Source organism: Ornithorhynchus anatinus, chromosome 2 (genome assembly GCF_004115215.2).
Source record: "Ornithorhynchus anatinus isolate Pmale09 chromosome 2, mOrnAna1.pri.v4, whole genome shotgun sequence".
NCBI classification, from domain to species: Eukaryota; Metazoa; Chordata; class Mammalia; order Monotremata; family Ornithorhynchidae; genus Ornithorhynchus; species Ornithorhynchus anatinus.
Window position 1 is genome coordinate 5,533,307 of NC_041729.1, and position 15,616 is coordinate 5,548,922.

General features: G+C 48.7%; 1 protein-coding gene across 1 annotated transcript in view; it reads left to right on the forward strand.

Moving 5' to 3' along the window:
• The window catches only part of CCDC60 (coiled-coil domain containing 60), a 123,774-nt gene that overhangs the window by 59,982 nt on the left and 48,176 nt on the right, over positions 1–15,616 (forward strand). The window contains exons 2-3 of the mRNA XM_039911198.1: positions 5,438–5,515; positions 7,333–7,412. Of these exons, the coding sequence (XP_039767132.1) occupies positions 5,438–5,515; positions 7,333–7,412 (158 nt within the window). The remainder of the gene's footprint in view (positions 1–5,437; positions 5,516–7,332; positions 7,413–15,616) is intronic.

Genomic DNA, 15,616 nt, shown 5'->3' on the forward strand with positions numbered 1-15,616 from the left:
TACCAACATTATTATTATTATTATTATTATTATTATTATTATATGCAGAGCACTGTACTAAGCGCTTAGAATGTACAATTTGGCAACAGAAAGAGATGGTCCCTGCCCAACGACAGCGTCACAGTCTAAACGGGGGAGACAGACGACAAAACAAAACAGAACAAAACAAGTAGTCTGGCGTAAATACCATCGAGATAAATAGAATCATAGATATATGCGCATCATTAATAAAATAAATAGAGTAATAAATAATAGATACAAATATGCACAGTGCTGTGGGGAGGGGAAGGGGGAAGAGCAGAGGGCGGGAGAAGGGGGAATGGGGAGGGGAGGAGGAGCAGAGGGAAAGGGAGGGCTGGAAAGGCCTCCTGGAAGAGGTGAGCTCTGACTTGACCAAGGTCACAGAGCAGACAGGTGGCAGAGCCGGAATTAGAACCCAGGTCCTTCTGACTCCCAGGCCCAGGCTCTAATAATAATAACAATGTTGGTATTTGTTAAGCGCTTACTATGTGCAGAGCACTGTTCTAAGCGCTGGGGTAGATACAGGGTGATCAGGTTGTCCCACGTGAGGCTCACAATCTTCATCCCTATTTTACAGATGAAGTAACTGAGGCACGGAGAGGTTAAGTGACTTGCCCACAGTCACACAGCTAAGTGGGAGAGCGGGAATTCGAACCCATGACCTCTGACTCCCAAGCCCGGGCTCTTTCCAATGAGCCACGCTGCTTTTCTCTATCGACTAGGCCACGCTGCTTCCCTTTAGATATCATAAATTCTTGGGTTTTGTAAATGGTATTGCCTTCTCTTAAGACATCCAGGACATTTTTTAGCGCTACAGGATTTTCTAACACAATCAGTCTTCACCACATCTCCGAGAGGAAAAGAGCGTTGCGCCGGTACTCCTTTATTCCACGGAAAACCTTTTGTTTTCTAATGGCGTTTGTTTAGGGCTTACTATGCGCTAGGCACCGTACTAAGGGCTGGGGTAGACGCAAGCTAATCAGGTTGGACACAGTCCCTGTGCCACGTGGAACTCACAACGTCAATCCCCAAATGAGGGAACTGAGGCACAAAGAAGTTAAGTGACTTGCTCAGAGTCCCACAGCAGACAAGTGGCGGAGCTGGGATTAGAACCCAGCTCTTTCTGTCTCCCAGGCCTGGCCTCTATTCACTAGACCATGCTGCTTCCCTAATAATAATTTTGGTATTTGATAAGGGCTTGCTAGGTGTCAAGCGCTAAGCGCTGGGGTAGATCTAAGATAATCAGGTCCCATATCAAGCTCACAGTCTAAGTAGGAGGGAGAACAGGTAACAAATCCCCATTTTGCCGATGAGAAAACCGAGGCCCAGAGAAGCGAAGCGACTTGCCCACGGTCACGCTTTAGTGGCCATCGTTTTTACGAGATGTTCTTCCCCTCGACTCTATTGATCGCCATCGTTCTCGTCCGTCCGTCTCCCCCGATTAGACCGTGAGCCCGTCAAAGGGCGGGGACCGTCTCTATCTGTTGCCGACTTGTTCATTCCAAGCGCTTAGTACAGTGCTCTGCACATAGGAAGCGCTCAATAAATACTACTGAATGAAAGGTAGGGGAGCTGGGATTAGAAGCCATGTCCTCTGACTCTGACATCCGTGTTCTTTCTAGTAGGCCACACTCTTTCTCCTCTAATGCTAACCTTCTCGCTGTATCTCGAGCCCGTCTGTCTCGCCACCGACCTCTCGCCCATCTCCTCTGGCCTAGAACGTCCTCCTCACATCCCACAGATAATTATTCTCCCCCGCTTCAAATCCTTACTGAAGGCCCATCTCCTCCAGGAGGCCTCCCCTGACTAAGCCCTCATTTCCTCTTCTCCCACTCCCTTCTGCGTCTCCCTGACTTGCTCCCTTTATTCACCCCTCACCCCCACGGCGCTTATGTCCATAACCATCATTTATTTATTTATATCAATGTCTGCGTCCCCCTTCCGACTGTAAGCACGCTGTGGGCAGGGAGTGTGCCAGTCAAGGCGATGGAGAAGGGAGGGGGAGAAGAGAAAAGGAGGGTTTGATCAGGGAAGGCCTCTTGGAGGAGACGTGCCTTCGGTAAGGCTTTGAATTGTCACACACTGTGGACCGTAAGCTCACTGTGGGAATGTGACTGTTTATTGTCATACTCTCCCAAGAGCTTAGTACAGTGTTCTGCACACAGTAAGCGCTCAAGAAATACGAATGAATGAGCCCCAGGTGGGACAGGGACTGTGTCCAACCTAATTACCTTCCATCTACCCCAGTGCTTAACGCAGCGCCCGGCACATAGTAAGCATTTAACGATTACCCCAATTATTATTATCATCATTATTATTACCATATACACCGGTTGCGATGGATTCTTCGTTTCCTCCTCTACCCAGTTTGTAAGCCCTTGAGCGAACAAGGCAGGCATAGGCCCATCCGTCTTTTTCCAGAAACGAGTCTGAAATATCCTAATCATTTTTGCCGCTCTTCTCTGAACCCCATCCCGTTTGTCTACATTTCCCCCTCCTGAGTTTCATACAACTAAATGGAGTACCCCAGCTGCTCCCCCGATGTGAGTATCAAGCTGATTGCATCGAGTGGAAATTAATTTCTACATTAATCTTATTGTGGAAAATGTACCCTTTTTTTGAAGAAAAATAACAGGAGGAGGTGGAGCATTTTCTCATGAAGTATTTATTTGACGAAAGCTACTACTGGGAGAACTTACCGGTCGGTTTGCTGCCCTCTGCGAATCCTTTCTGTTCGATGCCGTGCAACTTTCCCTCCCCCACGAAGTTTAGCCAGATGGAATCTCCCCGCTTTGAAAATAGCGACTTTAAATTAGGCAACGGCTTCACGCGATTGGTGGGGAGAAAAGAGTTACTTCTTTTAATACTCGAGCACGCGAATTTTAAATCCAATTTTATTTATACTCAACGGCTTCTGTTTGCGCGTGGCGCCTGCCAGCACGCAGCTGTGTTTTTTCCCTCCCATCGCCGAGGCCCGCCTGGGTCCACTGATGGTTCCCTTCTCTTCTCGTTAACGCGCGTGGCCTTCAGTGGGCTGTAAAATGGGGATGAAGACTGTGAGCCCCACGTGGGGCAACCTGATTCCCCCCCAGCGCTTAGAACAGTGCTTTGCTCATAGTAAGTGCTTAAGAAATGCCATCATTATTATTAAAGCACAGGCCTGGGAGTCAGAGGACCTGAGTTCTACTCTCGAGGCTGTAAGTTCGTTGTGGGCAGGGAATGTGTCCACCAACTCTGCAGCGTGGCTCAGCGGAAAGAGCCCGGGCTTCGGAGTCAGAGGTCATGGGTTCGACTCCCGGCTCTGCCCCTTGTCAGCTGGGTGACTGTGGGCGAGTCACTTCACTTCTCTGGGCCTCAGTTACCTCATCTGTAAATGGGGATTAACTGTGAGCCTCACGGGGGACGACCTGATCACCCTGTATCTCCCCCAGCGCTTAGAACAGTGCTCTGCACATAGTAAGCGCTTAACAAATACCAACATTATTACTATTATTATTACATTCCCAACTCCAGGAAGCAGCGTGGCCCAGTGGATAGAACACGGGCCTGGGAGTCAGAAGGATCTGAGTTCTAATCCCGGATCTGCTGTGTGACTGTGGGCAAGTCGCTTAACTTCTCTGTGCCTCAATTACCACATCTGTAAAAGGAGGGTGGTTAAGACCGTGAGCCCCGTGTTAGGTAGGGACCGTGTCCGACCCAACTATCTTATATCTAGCCCAGCGCTTAGTACAGTGACCGGCACATAGTAAGTGCTTACTGAATATTACAATTATTAATTATTACCCTTCTCTCCCAAGAACTTAGTACAGTGTTCTGCACACAATAAGCACCCGATAAATGTGATTGATCGATTGATCCTAGTCCCGGCTCCACCACTTGTCTGCTGCCTGACCTTGGACAACGTCACTTCTCTTCTCTGGGCCTCAGTTTCCTCATCTGGAAAATGGGGATTAAGACTGTGAGCCCCATGTGGGGCAGGGATTGGGTCCAACCCGATTAGCTTGTATCTACCCCAGCGCTTAGTACGGTGCCTGGTACATAGTAAGTGCAGCGAGGACTAATGGAAAGAGCACAATAATAATAATAATAATATTGGTATTTGTTAAGCGCTTACTATGTGCAGAGCACTGTTCTAAGCACTGGGGTAGACACAGGGGAATCAGGTTGTCCCACGTGGGGCTCACAGTCTTAATCCCCATTTTACAGATGAGGTCACTGAGGCACCGAGAAGTGAAGTGACTTGCCCACAGTCACACAGCTGACAAGTGGCCGAGCCGGAATTCGAACCCATGACCTCTGACTCCAAAGCCCGTGCTCTTTCCACTGAGCCACGCACAAGCTTGATAGTCAACAGGTCTGGGTTCTGATTCCAGCTCCGCCACTTACCTGTTGTGTGAACTTGGGCAAGCCACTTCACTTCTCTATGCCTCAGTTCCCTCATCTGCAAAATGGGGATTCCTACTTCTGAAAATAGATTGTGAGCCCCAAGTGGAACCTGATTATCCTGTATAATAATGTTGGTATTCGTTTGGTATTTGTTAAGCGCTTCCTATGTGCAAAGCACGGTTCTAAGCGCTGGGGTAGATACAAGATAATCAGGTTGTCCCACGTAGGGCTCACGGTCTTCATCCCCGTTTTACAGATGAGGTCACTGAGGCACAGAGAAGTGAAGTGACTTGCCCAAAGTCACCCAGCTGACAGGCGGCAGAGTTGGGATTCACACCCATGACCTCTGACTCCCAAGCCCGAGCTCTTTCCTCTAAGTCACGCTGTATCTACCCCAGCGCTTAGTACAGTGCTTACCACATAGTAAGTGCTTAACACAACTATTATTATTAAATGCCACTTTTCAAATTGTGCAGATGGATGGTTCAGCAGGTTTGAAGATGGGATCCCCGAGTTTACTGTTGACCTTGGACTAGTCACTTCACTTCGATTTGCATGGCTTAGTGGAAGGGGCGCAGGCTTGGGAGTCAGAGGACGTGGGTCCTAATCCCGGCTCCGCCACCTGGCTGCTGTGTGACCTCGGGCAGGCCACTAAACTTCTCTGTGCCTCAGTTCCCTCATCTGTAAAATGGGGATTAAGACTGGGAGCCCCACGTGGGACAACCTGATAACCTTGAATCTACCCCAGCGCTTAGAACAGTGCTTGGCACACAGTAAGCGCTTAACAAATGCCATCATTATGAGTCTCTGTGCCTCAGTTCCCTCATCTGTCAAATGGGGATGGAGACTGTGAGTCCCATGTGGGACAGGGATTGGGTCCAACCCGAGCACCTTGTATCTACCCCAGTGTTTACAACAGTGCTTCGCACATAGCAAGTGTTTAACAAATACTGCCATTGTTATTATTATATCATTACCAGTAATTTCCAAGGGGTCAGCCGGCCTAATGACGTTTTACTTTATTTTCTAGGAAGAGAAGGATGAAATCAGCCCGTGTCTAAGCCCAGTTCCCCAGGAACTAGAAAGAGGGAGAGTTGTCCAACCCAAGGTGAGCAAATAAAACCGGGAGTCCTCAACATCCGTCACGTTGGGGCATCCCTTGCCTTCAGAGCGTCGTGAGCCTTTATTCCTCCTGCTTACATTCTGGCCGGTAGTTAACTTCGGCTTCGATCGTTAACCCCGCAGCTCTGAACGTTCCTTCTCCAGGACGCAACGGGCTCCTTTTTCTTTTTTAAGGGCTCTACCCCAGCTCCCGGTGCGGAGTCGTCACCGTTACAGCTGGATTTTGCTCCCCACCCGAGGGCTGGGAGCAGAAAACGGATCGTGCCCGTCCATTGGTTCCGCCATGACACCCGAAGCCCGGCGATTTGCGGGAGCGAGAGTGTGTGCTTGACAGACTGTAGACAACACCGCTACCCTCCCTGTCTCACAAGGCCAGAGCCTTGGCATTATCCTCGACTCATCTCATTCGACTCCAACACCAGATCCTGTCAGTTCTACCTCCGCAAGGGAAATCATCCCTTTCCTCTCCATTCACACCGCTTCTACTTTGCTCCAAACACTTAGCCTATCCCGCCTCGACTCCTGCATCGGCCTCCTCACTGACCTCCCGGCCTCCCCTCTCTCCCCACTCCAGTCCGTACTTGGCTCTCCTGCCCGGATCATTTTTCCACACGAAGCGTTCAGTCTGTGCCTCCTCAGTCCTCAACCGATGGCGTTTGGTGAATCGTATTTATTGAACCCTCACCGGGCTCTTGGGAGAGTACAATAAAACAGAGTTGGTTGACATGTTCCCCGCTCCCAAGAAGCTCACATTCTTAGAGGGGGAGAGAGACATTAATATAAAACAAAATATGGATCTGGACATAAGAACCTCCAGTGGTTGCCCATCCACTCTGGCATCGAACAAAAACTCGTCACCATTGGCTTTAGAGCCGTCCACCACCTTGCCGCCTCCTACCTCGCCTCGCTTCTCTCCTTCTCCATCCCAGCCCCAACGCTTCGCTCCATTAACGAACCATTACAGAAGCAGCGTGGCTCAATGGAAGGAGTCTGGGCTTGGAAGTCAGAGTTCATGGGTTCGAATCCTGACTCTGCCACTTATCAGCTGTGTGACTGTGGGCAAGTCACTTCACTTCTCTGGGCCTCACTTCCCTCATCTGTAAAATGGGGATTAACTGTGAGCCTCACATGGGACAACCTGATTACCCTCTATCTACCCTTAGAACAGTGCTCTGCACATAGTAAGCGCTTAACAAATACCAACATTATTATTATTATTAATGCTAACCTTCTCACTGTGCCTCAGTCTCACCTATCTCGCCACCTTCCCCTAGCCTATGTCCAGCCCTTGGCCTAGAACCTCCTCTTTCCTCCAAACCAGAAGACGATTCCTCTCCCCCCGCTTTCAAAGCCTTATTGAAAGTCCATCTCCTCCAAGAGGCCTTCCCTGCCTAAGCCCCACGTTTTCTCTTTTTCCACTCCCTCCTACACCGCCCTGGCTTGCTCCCCTTTCCCCGCCCCCGCCCGGCCCCAGCCTCGAGGCGCTTGTGTACCTATCTGTCATATATTTATTTGTGTTGATGTCTGTCTCCCCACCTCTAGAGTGTGTGGGCTTGTGGTGGGCAGGGAAAGTGTCTATTTAATGTTGTATTGTACTCTCCCAAGCGCTCAGTACAGTGCTCTGCACAGAGTAAGCCCTCAATAAATACGACCGAGGCCCGCTAGTAAAAGCAGAAGCAAACACAAGATACAAATATCTGTGCAGTGGAATCCACAGAATCTCAACCGCTTCTGGATTATATTGTTACCTCCGGCTGTCATTCAGTAAACTTTTCACTCGATCCCCCCCTCGTTTTCCCTTAGGTTCCTAAGCCTCCTTGGCGGAAGGTTAAATCCCCGGAGAAAGAAATGGCGGACCTCAAGAGAGATCTCTGCTCCACCGGGTAAGAGAACTTCGCCTCCTGCGGAACTCATCTGGGGCAGCCCCAGAGAGAAGGAAGGCCGATATTGGTTTATTTATTTTATGGTATTCATTCATTCATTCAAGAGTATTTACTGAGCGCTTACTAGGTGCAGAGCACTGGACTGAGCACTTGGAATGTACAAATCGGTAACAGATAGAGACAATCCCTGCCCTTTGACGGCTTTACGGTCTAAATCTGTTGGTATATACACACCCGGGCATCTAGCCGTAGCTTCTTTCAAGTTGAAGATGACCCTTCTGAAATCTTGGTCGGCGATTGTGATGGTGGCTGATTAACGAAAGTTGACTGAGAATTCCTTCCACCCTGGGTGTCCAGAAAGATCGCCTCTTACTGAATTTGTGTAACTGCTATTCAGAGTAGTGCTGATTTTGTTTTTCCTTCATTGTATCACAAGTTACTTGTCTCTCTTCCTTGAAGAGAATTTTCCACTATCTGTCTCCTGGATGCTTGATAAACTGTGATAAACTTGATAAACTTGAGAAGCAGCACGGCTCAGTGGCAAGAGCACGGGCTTTGGAGTCAGAGGTCATGGGTTCGAATCCCGGCTCGGCCCCTTGTCAGCTGTGTGACTGTGGGCGAGTCACTTCACTTCTCGGTGCCTCAGTTCCCTCATCTGTAAAATGGGGATTAAGATTGTGAGCCCCAAGTGGGACAACCTGATTTCCCTGTGTCTACCCCAGCGCTTAGAACAGTGCTCGGCACCTAGTAAGCGCTTAACACATACCAGCACTATTGTTATTATTATTATAAACCTGACTCGGTTGCTGCGAGGGACTGTGACAGGTCTAAGGCCCGGAATCTATTCGCTAAGCACTGACTTTGCGCCAAGCACTGTGCCGAGCTCTGGGGTAGATGCAAGTTAATCAGGTTGGATACGGTCCCCGTCCCCTTTAGGGCTGACAGTCTTCATCTCCATTTTACAGATGAGGTAACGGAGAGGGAGAGAAGCGAAGTGACTTGCCCAAGGTCGCACTGCAGGCAAGTGGCAGAGCTGAAGCAGCACGGCGGAGTGGATAGAGCCCGGGCCTGGGAGTCAGGAGGTCATGGGTTCTAATCCCGCTCCGCCACTTGTCTGCGGGAAAGTCACTTCACCTCTCTGGGCCTCGGTTTCCTCATCCGTAAAACGGGATTGAGATTGTGAGCCCCGTGTGGGACAGGGGCCGTGATCAACCCGATCTTCTTGTATCCACCCCGGCGCTTAGTACAGTGCCTGGCACGTAGTTAAGCGTTTAACAAATACTATTATTATTATATTTAGGCAGTTATCTGGTCACCCTATTATTGTTAAATTAATATTAATAATACTGTTGGTATTTGTTAAGCGCTTACTATGTGCAGAGCACGGTTCTAAGCGCTGGGGGAGATACAGGGGAATCAGGTTGTGTCACGTAAGGCTCACAGTCTTCATCCCCATTTTACAGATGAGGGAACTGTGGCACAGAGAAGTTCCGTGACTTGCCCATAGTCACCCAGCTGACAAGTGGAGAAGCAGCGTGGCTCAGTGGAAAGAGCACGGGCTTTGGAGTCAGGGCTCATGAGTTCGAATCCCAGCTCTGCCACTTGTCGGCTGTGTGACTGTGGGCGAGTCACTTAACTTCTCTGTGCCTCAGTTCCCTCATCTGTAAAATGGGGATGAAGACTGTGAGCCCCACGTGGGACGACCTGATTCCCCTATGTCTACCCCAGCGCTTAGAACAGTGCTCGGCACATAGTTGGCGCTTAACAAATACCGACATTATTATTATTAAGTGGCAGAGCTGGGATTCGAACCCCTGACCTCTGACTCCCAAGCCCGGGCTCTTTCCACTGAGCCACGCCGCTTCTCATTAATGATAAAGTCTGATCATTAGAAGAGTGTTTGGCACATAGCATCAAGACTGTGAGCCCCATGTGAGACAGAGACCGTGTCCAACCTGATGACCTTGTATCTACCCCAGCAATTAGAAGAGTGTTTGGCACATAGTAAGCACTTAACAAATACTACAATTATTATAATAGGCACTTAACAAATGCCGATTACAGTCTCCGCTAATCACCAAACTAAGCACCAGTGTAGTGGCAAAATAATCAGCGTAGCTCAGTGGAAAGAGCCCGGGGTTGGGAGTCAGAGGTCGTGGGTTTGAATTCCGGCTCTGCCACTTGTCAGCTGTGTGACTGTGGGCAAGTCACTTCACTTCTCGGTGCCTCAGTTCCCTCATCTGTAAAATAGGCATTAACTATGAGTCTCACGTGGGACAACCTGATGACCCTGTATCTACCCCAGCGCTTAGAACAGTGCCCTGCACAAAGTAAGCGCTTAACAAATACCAACCTTATTATTATTATAATCAGATTGGACACAGTTCTGGTCCCAGGAGAGTCTAAGCAGAAGGGAGAATGGGTATTTATTCCCCATTTTACACATGAGGAAAATGAGGCGCAGAGACGCGAAGTGACTTGCTCAAGGTCACAAATGGGGTAGCTTTTCCCACTGCAAGCCAGGACTAAAATCGAAGTGAAAAATGGTTGTTCAAAAAACAAAAGGCACTTCTATAAATTCAGACCTGAGGGTCAGAATCCACCAGCAGCTGAAGATGAATCATTTGATAGTATTTATTGAGCGCTTACTATGTGCAGAGCACTGTACTAAGCGCTTGGAATGGACAAATCGACAACAGATACAGTCCCTGCCCTTTGACGGGCTCACGGTCTGATCGGGGGAGACGGGCAGACGAGAAAAATGGCGATAAATGGAGTCGAGGGGAAGAACATCTCATAAAAACAATGGCAAATAAATAGAATCAGGGTGATGTACATCTCATTAAACAAAATAAACAAAATAAATAGGGTGATGAAGCTATATACAGTCGAGCGGACGAGTACAGTGCCGAAGGGGTGGGACGGGAGAGGGGGAGGAGAGGGAAAGGGGGAAGAATCAGCAGAGTTTTGCCATTATTAAAAAAGTCAACAGTGGTACTAAGCTAAGTACTAAGAATAAGTGCTCAATAAATACGACTGAATGAATGAATGAAAGGTCACACAGCACATGGTGGAGCCGGGATTAGAACCCAAGTCTTCTGACTTCCAGGCCTTTGCTCTTTCCAGTAGGCCACCCTCCTTCCCTAAAAGCCAACTTCATCATTCAGCACAGTGAACAGAGCAGGAAGGAGAGGAAAAAGATAGGAAAACGCGATTCCCTCCTTTAACACGGAACTAAAGCGGACCTCACTACAGCTCACAAAGGCTTGGGATTAGAATCTATTTCCAGCCCTTCCAAGAGAACACACCGACTCCTTTGGGCTGTAAGACTATTGGGAAAGGGTCTTCTACAGAGCCAAAGCGTTCGCCTCGGTGAACGCTTTGAAAAAACTCTCCTGGAGGTGCCGAATGCTATCGACTCTGTGCAGATTTTGCAGAATCTGGAGGGCATTCCAATTCGAAGTCCTGAACGGTAAAATGCATTCATTCAGTAGTATTTATTGAGCGCTTACTATGTGCAGAGCACTGGACTGAGCGCGCAGAATGGACAATTGGGCCACAGATAGAGACAATCCCTGCCCCATGACGGGCTCACAGTCTAAACGGGGGAGACGGACAGCAAAGCAAAACAAAACAAAACAAAATCATCAGCAGTAGAACATCCGGCTTCACTAGTCGTCTATCTCAATGCTCCGCAAGAGCTCGGCCAAGGGGAAGGAGTGGGAGGTAGGAGGAATATCTGGGAAGGGAGAGAAGGCTTTAACTTTCAAAAATACCAGGCCGTTTCCAGAGGAAAAGGAGGTCGTCGGTTGCTGTTTATTCGAGAAAAGAATTTAAACCGTAGCTGGTGCCCAGTATTAAATGAGGTGTGTTATTAACGAAAACGATATCTCCTCCACGTCCGAAGCCATCCCGTCCCTGGTAAAAGGGCCACCACTGTCTCTTGCATTGTTATTTAATACTTCAACCTACTTCCAACTCAGTAGCATCAAGCCCCGTTTTCACGGCCAATTGAACACGACGCTAAAAAGAATAAAAATCTAACTGCTTCTTTTTTCGGCTGTTGCGCCATATGTTCCGTTCCACCAAGCGGCCTAGATCCCGCTCAGGGCATTTTTCCTAGTTGAAGTTGACACCGAAGGTGTTTTGCTCGGGCTGACTCTTTATTCTTGTGACATATTTCCTCCAGACCGTCTAGTGTTCCTAAATTTAATGTGCGGGGTTAGAAAAAACAACATTTTGGCAAGTGAACGGCAAGCCGTGGGTCGCGGAGAGATGATTTACCCGTGGCGGGGTTTAGTTACAGGCTGCTGCAAATAAACGGTGAAGAATTACCACTGTCGGATCGCAGCGGGAAACGGATTATGTAAGGGTTTACCCCCAGGTCTGGAGAGCTAGCTTCTGAACAGCAGTGAGGAAAACAGCAGGAACTAACCCAAGGGAAGTCGTAATAATAATTAATAATAATAACTATGGTATTCGTTACGCGCTTATTAGGTGCCAAGCACTGTTCTAAGCGCTGGGATAGATACAAGGTAATCAGGTTGTCCCACCTGGGGCTCACAGTCTTAATCCCCATTTTACAGATGAGGTGACTGAGGCCCGGAGAAGCGAAGCGACTTACCCAAGGTCACACAGCAGGCATTTGGGAGAGTCGGAATTAGAACCCATGTCTTCTGACTTCTAGGCCCAGGCTCTTTCCACTAGGCCTCGCTGCTTCTCTAATCGTGGTCAGTCAATCAGATTTAGTCATTGAGCACTTGTGCTCAGTTATTATTACAATAATAATAACGTTGTGGTCAGGGAATGCGTCTGTTTATTACTGTGCTGTACTCTCGCTAGTGCTTAGTACGATGCTCTGCACACGGTAACCGCTCAATAAATACAGTTGAATGAATGAACGAATGAATGAATTGGGTACTTTCATTCAGTAGTATTTCTTGAGCGCTTATTATGTAGAGAAGCAGCGTGGCTCAGTGGAAAGAGCACGGGCTTTGGAGTCAGAGGTCATGGGTTCGAATCCCGGCTCCGCCACTTGTCAGCTGTGTGACTGTGGGCAAGTCGCTTAACCTCTCTGTGCCTCACTTACCTCATCTGTAAAATGGGCATTAAGACTGTGAGCCCCACGTGGGACAACCTGATTCCCTTGTGTCTACCCCAGCGCTTAGAACGGTGCCCTGCACACAGTAAGCGCTTAACAAATACCAACATTATTACTAAGCGCTCGTTACTTACTAGCTGCCAGGCACTCCACCAAGCTCTGGGGTGGATACGAGCAGTTTGGGTTGGACGCGGTCCCTGTCCCACATCGGGCTCACAGCCTTAACCCCCATTTTCCAGATGAGGGAACTGAGGCACAAGGAAGTTGAAGAGACTTACCCAAGGTCTCACAGCAGACGAGTGGTGGAGCTAGGATTAGAACCCAGGTCCTTCTGACCCCCAGGCCTGTGTTCTCTCCACGAGGCCAAGCTGTTCATGTAGTTGGTAGGCATATTCCTTGCCCACAACCAATTTACAGACTAAAGGGGGATACGGGCATCGGTATAAATCGATCAAAGATATGGACATAAGTAGTGGGGGGCAGAGAGAGGAGTGAATAAGGATGCAAATCCGCAGCATGTCCTACCGGATAGAGCATGGGCCTGGGAGCCAGACGGTCATGGGTTCTAATCCCGGCTCCGCCACTTGCCCGCTGTGTGACCCTGAGGAAGTCACTTCACCTTTTTGGGCCTCGGTGACCTCATCTGTCAAATGGGGATGGAGACCGTGAGCCCCACGTGGGACAGCCTGATTACCTTGTATCTACCCCACTGTTAAGGACAGCGCTTGGCACGTAGTAGGCGTTTAACAAATTCCGTCAATATCATTATTGTTATCATTGGGAAGTAACTTGGAGGTGTCTGTGGGGCAGCTTTCCCCTAAAAGGAGCCATCTGTTGACTTATGAAAATTGAAAATCCACCAAACTGGCAAATGTTTCTGTGAATGACCAAAATAATAAAAGAGTGCAGCTATTTTCAAAAGGTGATAGAGAAGCAGCGTGGCTTAATGGAAAAAAAATCACAGGCCTGAGAGCCAGAGGACATGGCTTCTAATCTTAGCTCCACCCTTGTCTGCTGTGTGACCTTGTGCAAATCCCTTAATTTATCTGTGCCTCGGTTACCTTACCTGTAAAGTGGGGATCCAGTACTTGTTCTCCTTCCTCCTAACTCTGTGAACCCCAGTGGGACAGTGTCTGAGTCCAACCTGATTAACTTCTATCTACCTATTAACTTGTATCTGATTAACTTGTTCGACTCCCGGCTCTGCCACTTGTCAGCTGTGTGACTGTGGGCAACTCACTTAACTTCTCTGTGCCTCAGTTACCTCATCTGTAAAATAGGGATTAACTATGAGTCTCACGTGGGACAACCCGATGACCCTGTATCTCCCCCAGCGCTTAGAACAGTGCTCTGCACATAGTAAGCGCTTAACAAATACCAACATTATTATTGCAGAAGCAGCGTGGCTCAGGGGAAAGAGCACGGGCTTTGGAGTCAGCGGTCATGGGTTCGAATCCCGGCTCAGTCACTTAGCTGTGTGACTGTGGGCAAGTCACAACTTCTCTATGCCTCAGTGACCTCATCTGTAAAATGGGGATGAAGACTGTGAGCCCCACATGGGACAACGTGATTCCCCTGTGTCTACCCCAGCGCTTAGAACGGTGCTCTGCACATAGTAAGCGCTTAACAAATACCAACACTGTTATGAGCGGTGGAGCCGGGATTAGAACCCTTGTCCTCTGACTCCCAAGCCCGCGCTCTTTCCACTGAGCCACACTGCTTCTCTACTTACTTACTCTGCACATGCTTACTGTGTGCAGAGCACTGTACTGAGAACCTGGGAGAGTACAATATGACAGAGTTGGTAGACACGTCCCTTCCCACAAGGGAACAACTTCTCTGTGCCTCAGTTTCCTCATCTGTAAAATGGGGATGAAGACTGTGAGCCTCACGTGGGACAACCTGATGACCCTGTATCTCCCCCCAGCGCTTAGAACGGTGCTCTGCACATAGTAAGCGCATAACAAATACCAACATCATTATTATTATTATTCTCCAGACGAGAAGCAAAGTGACTTGCTCAAGGTGACACAGCAGTCAAGTGGTGGCGGGGCTAGGATTAGAACCCAGATCCTTCTGACTCCCCGGCCCATGCTCTTGACCAGGCCACAGGTTTTCAGTAGCTCTTCTCCCTCGGATTCAGATTTTAATGACCGGGTGTGTCAGAGAGGGGAGGGAGAGCCCCGCAGAAGGAAATGGAAATGATAAGGCTGGATTCGGGGGCCTTTGCTCTTCTAATGCCAACCTTCTCCATCGTACCTCGATCCATCTCGTCGCCAACCTCTTGCCCACGTCCTACCTCTGGCCTGGAACGCCCTCCCTCCTCTTATCCAACGGATGATGACTCCCCCCCTCTTCAAAACCTTCCGGAAGGCCCATCTCCTCCAAGAGGCCTTCCCTGACTAAGCCCTCTTTTTCTTATCTTCAACTCCCTTCTCCCGTAGCCCTGACTCGCTCCCTTTCTTCATCCCCCTACCCGCCCCCACAGCACTTAATAATAATAATGTTGGTATTTGTTAAGCGCTTACTATGTGCAGAGCACTGTTCTAAGCTCTGGGGTAGAGACGGGGTCATCAGCTTGTCCCACGTGGGGCTCACAGTCTTAATCCCCATTTTACAGATGAGGGAACTGAGGCACAGAGAAGTGAAGTGACTTGCCCAAAGTCACACAGCTGACAAGTGGCAGAGCAGCACTTATATCCATAGCTGTCATTTCTTTATTTCTATTAATGTCTGTCTCCCCCTCTAGACTGTCAGCTCATTGTGGGCAGAGAATATCTGTTTTATTATTATCTTGTATTAGACTGTAAGCCCCCCGATTAGACTGTAAGCCCATCAATGGGCAGGGACTGTATCTGTTGCCGATTTGCACATTCCAAGTGCTTAGTACAGTGCTCTGCACATAGTAAGCGCTCAATGAATACTATTGAATGAATGAATATTGTTTTTTATTCTTTCATTCAATCCTATTTATTGAGCACTTTCTGTGTGCAGAGCAGGGATTGCTTCTATCTGTTGCCGAATTGTAATAATAATAATAATGATGTTGGTATTTGTTAAGCGCTTACTATGTGCAGAGCACTGTTCTAAGCGCTGGGGGAGA